The 13,920-nt window shown below is 45.1% G+C and overlaps 1 protein-coding gene across 2 annotated transcripts in view; it reads right to left on the bottom strand.

The window, feature by feature from the left end:
* C4H1orf21 (chromosome 4 C1orf21 homolog) overlaps positions 1-13,920 on the bottom strand; it is a 206,447-nt gene that overhangs the window by 31,412 nt on the left and 161,115 nt on the right. For both annotated transcript variants that reach the window (XM_084851363.1, XM_084851362.1), the window contains exon 4: positions 8,374-8,450. In XM_084851363.1, coding sequence (XP_084707489.1) covers positions 8,374-8,450 — 77 coding nt within the window. The remainder of the gene's footprint in view (positions 1-8,373; positions 8,451-13,920) is intronic.

Raw genomic sequence — 13,920 nt, 5'->3', positions numbered from 1 at the left:
CCCATTTCTATTTTCCTTTTCCAACTGAAACTCAACAGTCTGCAGTTACTGAGCATGCTCAGCTTCAGCCTCATTTGGCTGTTTTTTGGAGGAGTGGGTTGTCTCTTCAGGGTTTTTTTATTATTATGTTCTGCAAACCTCTCTCCCAAGAATGCTCATACCTCCCTCTTGTTTCCCAGTGGCCCCATTTTGGCTCTGTTTCTTCTGGCACTCATCAGTTAAGTTTGCTATTAGAAGGAATGATTAAACTAGTTTATCAATAACCTTAATTGTTGAAGGTTTCTTTGCCATTGTTGTGTAAATTCATTTTATTCGTAACTAATCATTTCATGCTTTGAGTTATAGTCAACTGCTCTTTTAGGAATAGAAAAACATTGGAAATGTTCTCTTTGGCTTGATTTCTGATTCAGACAGTTTTAGGAACACCTTGTATATAAGAAAATGAGGACATGCATTAAAGTGACATCCCACAGGGTTTTTAAGTCTAAGGGTGCAATCCTATGCACGATTAAACAGAAAGAAGTCCTACAACTCCCAGCATTTCCAGCCAGCAAGGCTGGCTGGGGGTTGCTGGACATTGTTGGACTTATTTCTGTCTAAACAGGCATAGGATTGCACGCAAACTGTACTCTTTATTTAGAGTGAAGATCATCCAAACTAGCCCTAAATACTTTAAAGCAAGAGAATTCACAGAGAATAATTTCCAACTGAATTGGGGGGAAGGGGTGGCCTGAGTACTCCCAGCAGCTGTGTGGGCAGGAAGCTTCAGTCTGTTTCCTGCCTCCCAACTGAGCAGAGCAGAGCAGAGGAAGCTGCTCCAGGGACTACAGAAGCAAGCAAGCTACCAGAGAGCGAGCGATCAGAGCGAGTGAACAGGGGAGCAAACAGGAGTTGGCCAGGGGATTTGCAGTGGTAGAAGAGACAAAGGAGACAAAGGCAAAGAGGTAAGTGGGCTGGAGGAAGCCCAGAGGGCTGTCCTTTGTCCTTCTGAGTGGCTGTGAGCTCACCAGGTGCTCCTGAAAGCACCAACTGAATTGGGGGTGCGTGGCCTGAGTACTCCCAGCAGCTGTGTGGGTAGGAAGCTTCAGTCTGTTTCCCGCCTCCCAGCTGAACAGAGGAGAGCAGAGCAGAGGAAGCTGCTCCAGGGACTACAGAAGCAAGCAAGCTCCCAGAGAGCAAGCAATCAGAGCGAGCACACAGGGGGAGCAAACAGGAGCTAGCCAGGGGAGGTCAAGGGGGAGGCCCCTAACATTTGTTTAAAAACCTTTTTTTCATTTATTTGTCTTGTAACACACACTTCCATACCAGTGGGACTCTGCTTTTAACCTCCAGTAAGTAAGGGCCAGGCACAGGCTACTCTAGAACAATCAGAAAGCCAGACACAAAAAGGAAAACAGACAATGGAAGGACAAGACTCTCCAGTGGTGGTGACATGCAAGATGTGTGCAATTTTTGTTTTCTTGCCTGAGAACAACATGGCCTACACCTGCAACAAGTGCAAGTTGATCACACTGCTGGAAGAAAAAGTAAGAGGATTGGAGCGGCGAGTGTCAACCCTCCAGGGAATAAGAGAACACGAAGAGTTCTTGGACAGAACGGTGGAACTACAGCAGCAAAGCGAAGTACAGGAGCTAGAACAGCAATAGCAAGCTGAGGCAGAAGAGGGAAATGCTGAGGTGAGGAAAAATGAAGTAGAGGATACTCCTTGGAAAAGGGTGACAGGAGCAGAAGAACCAGAAGCCACTCTGCACCAGTGAAGGCAGTGGAACTAGGGAACCGTTTCCAGGGACTTGAGGATGGGACTGGAGGACAGCTTGCAGAGGAAGAATTACAGGGGAGTCTGCATGAGAGTGAGCAGCAGGCTGAAAGTCAGTCAAGCAGAGGTGATGAAACCAAGGCCTACAACAACAACAACAGAAGAGGAGTAGTAGTGGGAGACTCCTTGCTGCATGGGATCGAGACCCAAGTATGTCACGAAGACCGTGGACTCGCCAGGTATGCTGTCTCCTGGGAGGACAGATTAGAGATGTGAGTGAAGGGTTGCCAGCACTCATAAGGCTCACTGACAGGTATCCCTTTCTTCTCATCCATGTGGAAACAAATGATACTGCCAAGCGGAGCTATGAAGAAATTAAGTCGGACTTTGAAGCTTTGGGAAGGAAACTCAAGAACTTCGGGCCCAGACAGTTTTCTCATCCATCCTTCCAGTAGTTAGAAGAGGGATAGAAAGGGAAAGAAAAATACTCTGGGTGAATGACTGTCTACGAAGGTGGTGCCGACGAGGGAGATTTGGATTCTAGGACCACGGGCTATACTTCCTGTTAGCAAGGGACGGGTTGCACCTCACAAAGGCTAGGAAGAATGTATTTGGCCACAGCATGAAGAACTTTATCAGGAGGGCTTTAAACTAAATGCTATGGGGAAGGGAGACGTAAAGTTGGGGGTAACAATGGACGCAGGCTCATGCACCGCAACGGAGAGAACAGCTCTAATAGTGCCCAATAATAGTCTTCACAAACATGTAGGAAGAAAGCCAAAATATGAAGCACATGGTCTTCAGTGTCTATATACTAATGCCCAGAGTATGGGAAACAAACAGAATTAACTTTTAATTTTAATACAGGAGGGAAATTATGACTTGATAGGTGTAACTGAGACTTGGTGGGATGAGTCTTTATGACTAGAATACAGCAACTGAAGGATATAACTTGCTCAAAAAGAACAAGAGGAACAGAAAGGGAGGTGGGGCTGCACTATATGTGAAAAATACATATCTCTGCACAGAAATACAGGAGGATGAGCTTGGTAGGGTTAAAATAAATGGAGCAAAGAATAAAAGGAACCTGGTGGTCGGAGTCTACTACCGGCCACCCAATCAAGGGGAAGATGAGGATGAAACTTTTGAAAAGCAAATAGCCAATGTTTCAAGGAAGAATGATATAGTAATAATGGGGGACTTCAATTTCCCCGATATTTGTTGGGAGACAAATTCTGCAAAACATAGCCCCTCCAGGAAATTCTTGATTTGTGTGGCAGATAGCTTCCTCCTACAGAAAGTAGAGGAAGGAACTAGAGGATTGGCTATCCTTGACTTGATCCTAACCAACAGATGACTTAGTGGATAAAGTAGCAGTTACAGGAACTCTGGGGGAAAGCGACCATGTTATACTTGGGTTCTTGGTTCTAAGGCAAGCAAAAGCCGAGTGTAGCCAAACGCGTACCCTGGATTTTAGGAAAGTGGATTTTAATAAACTCAGAACAATGATCAGTAAGGTCCCATGGCAAACGACTCTAACGAGAAAAGAAGATGGGTGGGAGTTTTTTAAAAAGGAAATTCTCACAGCACAATTACAAACAATTCCAACAAGAAAAAAAAAGTGGAAGACAGCGGAAGAAGCCAATGTGGCTTCACAAAAAGCTTAGAGATGACCTGAAAACAAAAAAGCACACATATAGGAAGTCGAGAGAAGGCCAAGTAACAAAGGAAGAGTACAGGCAGGTAGCACAGAATTGCAGGGATGGCGTCAGGAAGGCTAAAGCTGAGAACGACCTGAGGTTAGCGAGGGATACTAAAAGCAACAAAAAAGCTTTCTTCAGCTACATGCACAGTAAAAGACAGAGGAAAGAAATGGTGGTTCACCTATTAAATAAGGATGGCAAATTGTTAACAGATGAGAAAGAAAAGGCAGACGTGCTCAATTCCTACTTTGGCTCTGTCTTCTCCCAAAAGAGGGTCTATGACCCCCTGGCAAAGGCGAAGTACAGGCTGAAGGGGAAGGATTGCAGCTTGAGATCGATAGGCATATGGTCAAGGAACACCTAATTACTTTGAATGAGTTCAAATCTCCAGGGCCAGATGAACTGCACTAGAGTAATAAAGGAACTAGCAGAAGAACTTTCAGAGCCACTGCCTATTCTCTTTGAGGAATCATGGAGGATGGGTGAAGTGCAAGATGACTGGATGAGGACTAATGTTGTCCCTATCTTCAAAAAGGGTAAAAAAGAAGAACCTGGGAACTACAGACCAGTCAGTCTGACATCAATCCCTGGGAAAATTCTGGAGCAGATTATATAGCAATCCATCTGTAAGCACCTTGAAAACAATGCAGTGATTACTTGAAGCCAACATGGATTTGTCAAGAACAAATCCTGCCAGATGAATCTGATCTCATTTTTTGATCAAGTAACCTCCCTTGTGGACTGTGGGAATGCTGTGGGCATAATATACCTCGACTTCAGCAAAGCTTTCGACAAAGTGCCCCATGATATCCTGATGAGCAAACTAGCTCAATGTGGGCTAGATGGAACAACAATCAGCTGGATCCACAGTTGGCTACAGAATCGGACTCAAAGAGTGCTTATCAATGGGATCTTCTCAAACTGGGGAGAAGTAATGAGCGGGGTACTGCAAGACTCAGTCCTGGGCCCAGTGCTCTTCAACATTTGTATTAATGACATGGAGGAGGAGGTGCAGGGAATGCTGATAAAATTTGCAGATGACACAAAATTGGGCGGGATAGCTAATACTTTGGAAGACAGAAACAAAATTCAAAGTGATCTTGATGGACTGGAGCACTGGGCAGAAATCAACAGAATGACATTTAATAGGGATAAATGCCAAGTTCTGCACCTAGGAAAAAGAAACCAAATGCACAGTTACAAGATGGGGGATATGTGGCTCAACAACACGACAAGCGAGAAGGATCTTGGAACTGTTGTCGATCACAAGCTGAAGATGAGCCAACAATGTGATGTGGCTGCAAAAAAGGCAAATGCCATTTTGGGCTGCATTCATAGAAGCATAGCTTCCAAATCCCAGGAAGTATTAGTTCCCCTCTACTCAGCACTGGTTAGGCCTCATCTGGAGAACTGTGTCCAGTTCTGGGCACCGCACTTTAAGAAGGATGCAGACAAGCTGAAGAGGATTCAGAGGAGGGTAACAAAGATGATCAGGAGACTGGAAACAAAGCCCTATGAAGAGAGACTGAAAGAACTGGGCATGTTTCGCCTTGAGAAAAGAAGACTGAGGGGAGAGATGATAGCGCTCTTCAAGTACTTGAAAAGTTGTCACAAAGAGGAAGGCTAGGATCTCTTCTCGATCATCCCAGAGTGCAGGACACAGAATCATGGGCTCAAGTTACAGGAAGCCAGATTCCGGCTGAACATCAGGAGAAACGTCCTGACTGTTAGAGCAATATGACAATGGAACCCATTACCTAGGGAGGTGGTGGGCTCTCCCATGCTGGAGGCATTCAAGATGATGCTGGACAGCCATCTGTCAGGGATGCTCTGACTTGGATTCCTGCACTGAGCAAGGGGTTGGACTCGATGGTCTTGTAGGCCCCTTCCAACCCTACTATGCTATGATTCTATGATTTCACTTACAGAAAGTCTGTTAATATTCTAAAGCCACAAAGCATGAGCAAAGCAAGCTATTTAGAAGGCAACATGCCACAGTTTAAGTACCAAGTCTCTGTCCCTGTAAGACCTTTGATTTGTAATATAGAGGGTGCTTTAGATATGGAGGTAATCATCAGCTCTGTTACAAGCAGGTAATGGCAGAAGATATAAACATGCTTATTAAAGGCAGAGGTGTGCAGAGCACGGATGTTTTCAAGGAGAGAGGAATGTAATGCTACTGAACTCTGTTATCTAAGGGTTGTTGACTGCTTCACAGCTCATGGTCAAAACCTCATCATCAAGACCATTGTTCTGATGTTGACAGTCTACCTATAGCCTAGTTCCCAATGAGGTGGTAATCTGTGCCTAGGCAGTACCAATTCAGGCCGCAGGTGGGAAATCACATGAGTGAATGTTCCTCCATTTAAAAATATTTCTGCACAAAAGAAACTCACAAATTGGAGAGAACACTACATGAGAATTCCTCTCTCTGACATGCTAATTTTTTATGTGCAGGGATTATCTGTGTGTGTGTGCGCGCGCATGCGTGCGCAGGGGGAAGAATGGAGGAGCATTCACTCATGTGTTTCCCCCTCCTGCAATCTGAAGGTATATAGCCCAAAAAAAGTTTTACCACTTCAGTGAGAAGTAGAGGACAGTATCTTCTCATATTACACCCTCCCGCCGCACGTATCCTTGTAATTGCTAAACCATTATAGAAACTGAGAAATGAAGACCCCATCTTCCCTGCATAATGCAGTCCGTCGGTGGAGGTCTTGTCGGAAGCCTTGTTAATAACAGAAGTGAGAAGAGTGGCGAGTGAGAGAGAGCCTTCTCAGCAGTTTTCTTAAGGCTTTGGAATGTCTTTGGTAGGATACATTGGTATCCTTTTGGCTTACTACAGACTGGGCCTGTTCAGACATCACGCTAGGCCATGATGGTCAGGGAATATGAGCAAACCATGGCAGCTTAGTTTGTCATGGGTAGGGACCACCCACTAACCATGGTTCCAAAAGAACCCTGGCTAACCACCACCCTGCAGCAGGGTTAAAGGGCCTGGGGTGGCTTACTGTTACATGTGTTGCGCTCCCTGGTTGCTAAAATGGGCTCCAGGTGGTGTACAGGCAACTATAGAGATGGCAGCCTAGAGCATCTCGCTCTTCTGCTTGATGCTCTAGCTGGCACAGACTTCCTCTATGGTCACCGGCGCATTGCGATGGATGGAGCGGCCAGCATGCATGTTTTTGTGGCACGAGGGCCGCTGAGATCAGTGGCGGCAGGAAGGTGGTTACAGTAACCGTGGAGGAGGATGGTTATGGGAACAACGCAGCGCCACATGGTTCCTGGTTGTGTGACGGGCGCGCATGTTGTGGTTACGCTACCCCGCCCCCATGGTAGTTACCCTAACATCCTCTCTCTGTGCGTGTCTGAACAGGCCCACTGTGCAAGATCTATTTGTCCCAGCAAGCCCTTGGAGGCTGGTATTTTCTCACTGCAAAGTTTTAACCATTTTCCCTATCACTGCATTTTACAAAGTTAAAATTGCATTTTCATTGTTTCAAATGTTTTACACTATTTTCTGTGTTTTACATTATTTTGTCTGCAGCCCTGAGTGATTCTTGATCAGACTGTTAAATAAGCCATTTACCTGGTCACCTCTGGCAAGTAAAAACTGCCTCCAGGCAATCACGGAAGAAAGGTTTGGGGGTTCTCTCCCTGTTAAACCACAAATATCTAACGTAAGAAAGTGTAGGCTTGTAAAGGTTTGTGGGCTAAAAATGTTTGCAGCCTAAAAGGAAAACATTTCTTGCACGGTGGCCTTTAACTGACTAATTAATTAATGGTAGATATAAATAGGCAATAGAAGCGATAAAGGGGGAACACTAGGGAAACAGGAGCAGCCCCCACCCTGAAAATTAACTGGGCCTCTTCTAGTGTTCCACTCAAACATTTAAATCTCTCGTGGTGGTGGCGAGGCGGACATTGTAAGAAGCAAGGGGGTAATTCCCAGCAGGCTAGCAGAGAAGGCACAGAGTGTTCTGTCCCTTCTCTGCCAGTGCACTGCATTTCTATCTTGGCCACAGAGAAGATTTCCCCTCCTCCGTAGCCGGTATAGAGTTGTTTTCTGCTCCCAGGTCAGGGAAGAAGCCCCCTCTGTGCCAGCAGCAGAACAGAACGTGTTGTTACCCAGGAAGGGATGCTCAAACTTTCATAGGAGTCCCCTTGTCTTTGCCCAACATGCCCCCTAGTGCCAGGTATAGATGCTGGCTATGCCCATCCAGTGAGATAAAAGGCCATTTCACACATACAGAGAGGTTCTGCTCCTCTAAGAAGCCCACTGTCTCAACCTCTATACAACAGAATCAGGTTCTGGGACCTGAAATGAAAATTTCAGACAGATTTCAGGACGCAACACCATGGCTTATTTCAGACATTCCTCCAGACCAAACTTTGAACTATCCATAGTTTAAAATCCAACACATGGCCTGAGATTGCAAACATACTAAGAAGCCACAATTTAGAACTGATTCTCTGCTTGGTTTCCATCTGCTCCAGTCTCAAGGTGCGATTGCCTCCAGAAGTGAAACAGTTGATGTCACAACTATTCATCCATTCACACATCATCAAACTGTAGTTACCACAAGCCATGGATTGCAAGCCCACTTCAAGCCACGACTTCTGCTTTGCTGATTATTTCAAATATTTCCATCTCACTTTCCTATTTTAAAAAATAGTGAAAGTTGCAAACACCACAATATCAATTTAAAGCCACAAAAGGATTATTTAAAATATAGAACAGCCAATCCCCAACTAAAATTAGCAATTTAAGCATGTCAAAAAGCCTGATAGTATGGGGAGGGGGGGAGAAATGTGGGAGAAAAGAAAGGAAATACCACTTTGGGGTAGAAAGATTTTCATTAAAATGTCATTTCATTTCATTAAAATAACACAAAAACAAAAGAGATGACTTACTTGGCTCTAGGTTGATGTACTAATCCTGGAAGTTCTTTATTAGGCTTAAGTCTTACATGTGAACTGGCACTTTTTTCCTGGGAAAACAGAGAGACAGACATAGTCTATTTAGATTTCTTTAAAAATATGGAACATTTATTTGCCATAAAATAAAGCAACTGCATAATAAAGAGGCCATGTATAAATACTGCAGTTTAAAAATATAGGAAGAGTGTGTTACAGTAATGAGCTATGACAAACCAGCTCAAAGTTCAACATCCTGTTTGAAAACTTTGTTTGAACACCTGATTCTAAGAGGTAAGCCTTTTCTCTCTCTTTTATAAGGCCGAAAAGTGCTACACTCCCAAGTCTTGAAAGAAAGGCTAATATAATGACAACACCCACACCCAGATCTGGTTTGCACATAACTACAACCCAAAGTATGGGTTGTTGCCTTACTCAGAGTTTATCCTTGATTTGACTGCCATGCCAGATGATTGTGCAATGTGCAGGTTCCCCCCTGCCCCAATTCCTGGGTTGTTTGATTCCCTCCTCTGCCCACTCCCTCCCTGTATCCCAAATGCTTTTGTGGCAATGTAATACTGGCATGTAGATGCCTGTTACTTTTTATCACTCTTGCCTGCTGCCTCTGTAGCCTGGCAAAACAACCCATGAACAACCCATAGTTTTGGGTTCACATGTAATGACAGCCCATAGTTAAAACAACCCAGAGTCTACAACTCAACAGTAAATCATGGGTTCTCTTCCTGGGTTGTTCGTGGTTAACAACCCATGGTTAACAACCCATAGTTAATCCATAGTTCTAGGTTTACACATAACAAAAACCCAGGAATCAACAACTCATACTCTAGCTTGTTACGTGTGAACCAGATCACTATATTTATTCTAGAACTCACAAGGTGGGTGGGTGGATAATGAAAAAGAAGTGATCACTTTAAAACTACAAAAAGCTTGGAATATGGTAATAGAAAGAAATGTCACTGAAGAAGCTATTTTATGTAGAATGTACCAAAAATCATCTTATGGAGTACAGTCAGTGGACTGAACTTGGTGTATAGCAAAGCAACAGATCAGAAAAAGCAACACGGGGGTGGGTGGGAGTAATGGGATGATACAGGACTTCAAAATCCTCCAGTCTAAATTCAGAGCAGCCATGCACCCACTTTGATTTACTGTTAAATGCCAAATAACATGACGAAAATATTATCTCGAAAATTAATAGGTCAACAGACCCTCAGGATTTTCTCTTGGGCAGCATTCTCCAACCCGATGCCCATCAGATGTTTTGGACTTCAGATCCCATCAGCCCCAGCATGCATGACCAATGGGTAGGAATGCTGGGAGTTATAGTCTAAAACATCTGGAGGGCACTAGGTTGGGGAAGGCTGCTCTAAGGCAGGGGTGGACAGAAAGTAAGATCTCCAGATGTTTTGAACTTCAACTGATCATTGGCCAGGCTGGCAAGGGTTTCTGGGAGTTGAAGTCCCAAAAATCTGGAGATCTATTTTCTGCCCACCCCTGCTCTAAGGAATTAGTACCCAAGGTGTTTCCAGAGCTATATAAAGAGCTGTTTATTCTTCACTCACCTGTCTTTCCCAATCCCAGGAGCTTTCGAAGAAGCAGTGGCACACTACACCTACAGTACCCACAAAAACAGGTCTGGATCCTCTTCAGCAAACCCATAAACCTGTTTTTCAGTTATTCCACTCCATTCTGCAAGCATGATGGAATGCTCCCTCAAGAAAACAAGAACACAATCCTACACATAGAAAGCTACACAGAGAAATCCTACACATATCAGGGGGCAGTCTAGGCTGGAACCCTCCTGACATTTAGGGCCCAAATGGGAATGTTGCCTGTTAGACAGAAACCTACAAGCTTGGAGGCTTCTGAAAATCCTATGCCCTACTGGGCTGTTCCAGCAGGGTGGAAGGAGGATGGAGGTAATGTCACCTCCTCTTCTTCCTAAAAACAGCAACAAACCAGCTAGATGAGCCTCTGAGCCTGTCTAGCTGACCTACTGGCAGTGGGTGGGGATGGGTGATGGAGAAGCCATAGGATTCTCTGGATCCTGGCCTCTCCTCTTCCCTCCCTTCCCCGCGTACTGGAACACCCCCCTTTTTTTTGCCTCTTCAAGGTCATTCAAAGTCACTACTGTGACCTTGATAAGCAGCCGGTGCAGTTCTTTCCGCAACAGTGTAGGGAAGGAGAGGGATCCAATGTCAGATTCCCCCTCCCAAGGTCACAGCTGTGTCTACAGCCTTGGCTGGAGGACTCCAAAATATCCTATGTTCCCAGGAACCACAGGATTGCTCTGCCTGTTGTCTGTGTACAGGGAACTTTTGGGGGTATGGTGGTGCAGTCAGTAGTCACGAGCCCCAACCTGCAGTTCTGTTTGGCATGGTGCAGACAGATTTACCATCTCAGCAAGAACTAGGCCAGAGTCTCAACCACTTGGATCACTTAGGGCGCAATCCTATTGAGATAGACAGTCGCCTCCAACTTCAGAGGAAGTTGGAGGCAACCGCTTATCCAGTGCAGAGCAGCTGAAGCATGGAGGAGAGCATTCCCTTGGTACTCTGGCTGCCTGCAGTTTTCCTTAGATGCCTGATTTGGGGCGTCTTAAGTGTGGCTTCGGGGAGGGGGCGGAAACGGGGCTGGAGACTGCATAGGAAGTTGTCTAAAACAGCTCCTGCAGCCTCCTCCCCAACCCACCTCTGGGAATGCCCCCTTTTCAACCTGTGCTCCGTGCTATGAGCATGGACAGGCACGGAGGGGCAAGCCGGCATGGTTCTCTCCACACTGGCTATGAGGAGGAGGGGCGGGGAGCACGGTTTCCCAGCTACGAGCTCGTAGCGCGCTCTATGAGCTCGGAGCTGGGAAACCAAAAAATCCTATCTCCCCCAGACTACAGGACATATAGGACTGCTCTCTCAAGAGCTTAGTGCTTTTCATTAAAAGAAGCTTTTGAATGCGTGGATACAGAAACTGAATAGCTACACAGCTAATGGATAATTCCACCACAACAGTGATCATTATAATAATTACAGGCTTCCTCTTGGTGCCCCGACACCTTCTAGGGATGCAAAATCACAGGTTGAAAATAAGGAACTAGGATTTAGATAAGCAACACTATGGGGCTGGCTTTAGTTCAAAGCTATCAGTCTTGCCAGACCTTTCCATTCATTCTTCAGTAGTACAATATAGAGCCTCAGAATAAAGAGTACAGCCCATCTGCTGAGTTCTCTTGATCCTACAGGGCAACTTTTAATCTTGCTTTGCCATAGTTATTTCTGGGTGTATTTTCTGCTGACATGCATGATAACCAGACACTACTGTCAAACTGAGAGGGGAGGAGGGAGGGGAGCAAAGAGAGCTAATGAGATTGGAAGAGGCAGGCGATGCTGGAAGTGTATAAAGCCAGAGGTATAAAGTCAGTGTTTACTCGTACATATCCATGTGGTGCATTTGGCTCTTGGCCATGGACCAAATGAGATAACCAACGATGATAACAATTATTTGAAATATATCCCCCACCCACCCAATGCTGTCTTACAAATGTTGGAAACCATAAATATAATAGAAATGTATGTATGAGTTTGCATTTGATATTTGTATTAATACTCAAGTGGGAGAGGGTGCTGGATTGCATGCTTCTTCCCTACACCCCCTTGCTTCCACACCATGAATTTCCCTTGCTGGGTCCAACAGTAGCCAGCTAAGCACTAACTAGAATTTCCCCTTAAACCTAGCCTGAACCAAAATTAAACCAATACTAACTCAGGATTTCCAAAGAAGGGCAATGCCAAAGGGTGTTCAAACTACCGCACAATTGCGCTCATTTCACATGCCAGCAAGGTGATGCTCAAAATCCTACAAGCTAGGCTTCAGCAGTATGCGAACCGAGAACTACCGCAAGTACAAGCTGGGTTTCGAAGAGGCAGAGGAACTAGAGATCAAATTGCCAACTTGAGCTGGATCATGGAGAAAGCAAGAGAATTCCAGAAAAACGTCTATTTCTGCTTCATTGACTACGCTAAAGCCTTTGATTGTGTGGATCACAACAAACTGTGGCAAATTCTGAAAGAGATGGGGGTACCAGACAGCCTTACCTGTCTCCTGAGAAACCTGTATGAGGGTCAAGAAGCAACAGTAAGAACCAGACATGGAACAACCGATTGGTTCAAAATTGGGAAAGGAGTAAGACAAGGCTGCATATTGTCGCCCTGCTTATTTAACTTATATGCAGAGTACATCATGAGAAACGCCAGGTTGGATGAATCACAGGTTGGAATTAAGACTGCCAGGAGAATTATCAACAACCTCAGATATGCAGATGATACCACCCTAATGGCAGAAAGCAAAGAGGATCTCAAGAGCCTCTTGTTGAGGGTGAAAGAGGAGAGTGCAAAAGCTGGTTTGAAACTCAGCATTAAAAAAATGAAGTTCATGGCATCTGGCCCCATCACTTCCTGGCATATGGAAGGGGAAGAAATGGAAGCAGTGACAGATTTTATTTTCTTGGGCTCCAAGATCACTGCAGACGGTGACTGTAGCCATGAAATTAAAAGACGCTTGCTCCTTGGGAGGAAAGCTATGGCAAACCTAGACAGCATAGTAGGAAGCAGAGACATCACCTTGCCGACAAAGGTCCGTCTAATCAAAGCTATGGTTTTCCCAGTAGTAACGTATGGCTGTGAGAGCTGGACTATAAGGAAGGCTGAGCGCCGAAGAATTGATGCTTTCGAACTGTGGTGCTGGAGAAGACTCTTACGAGTCCCCTGGACTGCAAGGAGGTCAAACCAGTCAATCCTAAAGGAAATCAACCCTGAGTGCTCATTGGAAGGACAGATACTGAGGGTGAAGCTCAAATATTTTGGCCACCTAATGCGAAGAGAAAACTCTCTGGAAAAGACCCTGATGCTGGGAAAGACTGAAGGCAAAAGGAGAAGGGGACAGCAGAGGATGAGATGGCTAGATAGCATCACTGATGCAATGAATATGGACTTGAGCATGCTCCGGGAGAGAATGCAGGATAGGAAGGCCTGGCATGCTATGGTACATGGGGTCACGAAGAGTCGGACACGACTGAACGACTGAACAACAAACTCAGGATTCCACATTTAACATCACTGCAGATGGAACAATTAAGCATGATTAGATCCAGCAGGGGAAAATTTGAACTCCAGAAAGGATTCAATGGTCTGCTCATGATTACTAAATGCAGCCTTGCAAATAAGTCCACAAAAGTTATGAGCTTGAAAAAAAAAGTACTAGCTTGTCGGGGTGTTGACAGAAGAGTGACAGAGAACTCTTCCCTCTTGCAACAGCCTGCTGCATTTCTACGCTGGTTGCAGAGGAGGGACAGAGCAACCTCACAGATTGTTCTGAGGATAAAACAAGAAAATCCCGTTAGCCACCCTGAATTCCTTGCGGCCAGGGCAGACACTGACCTGATTTGCATGTTCCAACAACCCAGAGTAAGGGTTGAGTATGAGTTGTTGTTGTTGAATTGTGGGATGGTGTTGAATTGTGGGTTGTAGTTAC

This window comes from Heloderma suspectum, chromosome 4 (genome assembly GCF_057233095.1).
Source record: "Heloderma suspectum isolate Gila_16-S chromosome 4, 16-S_ref, whole genome shotgun sequence".
NCBI lineage: Eukaryota > Metazoa > Chordata > Lepidosauria > Squamata > Helodermatidae > Heloderma > Heloderma suspectum.
Note: the sequence above shows the minus strand (reverse complement) of the source record. Positions and strands in the feature narration are given on the sequence as shown.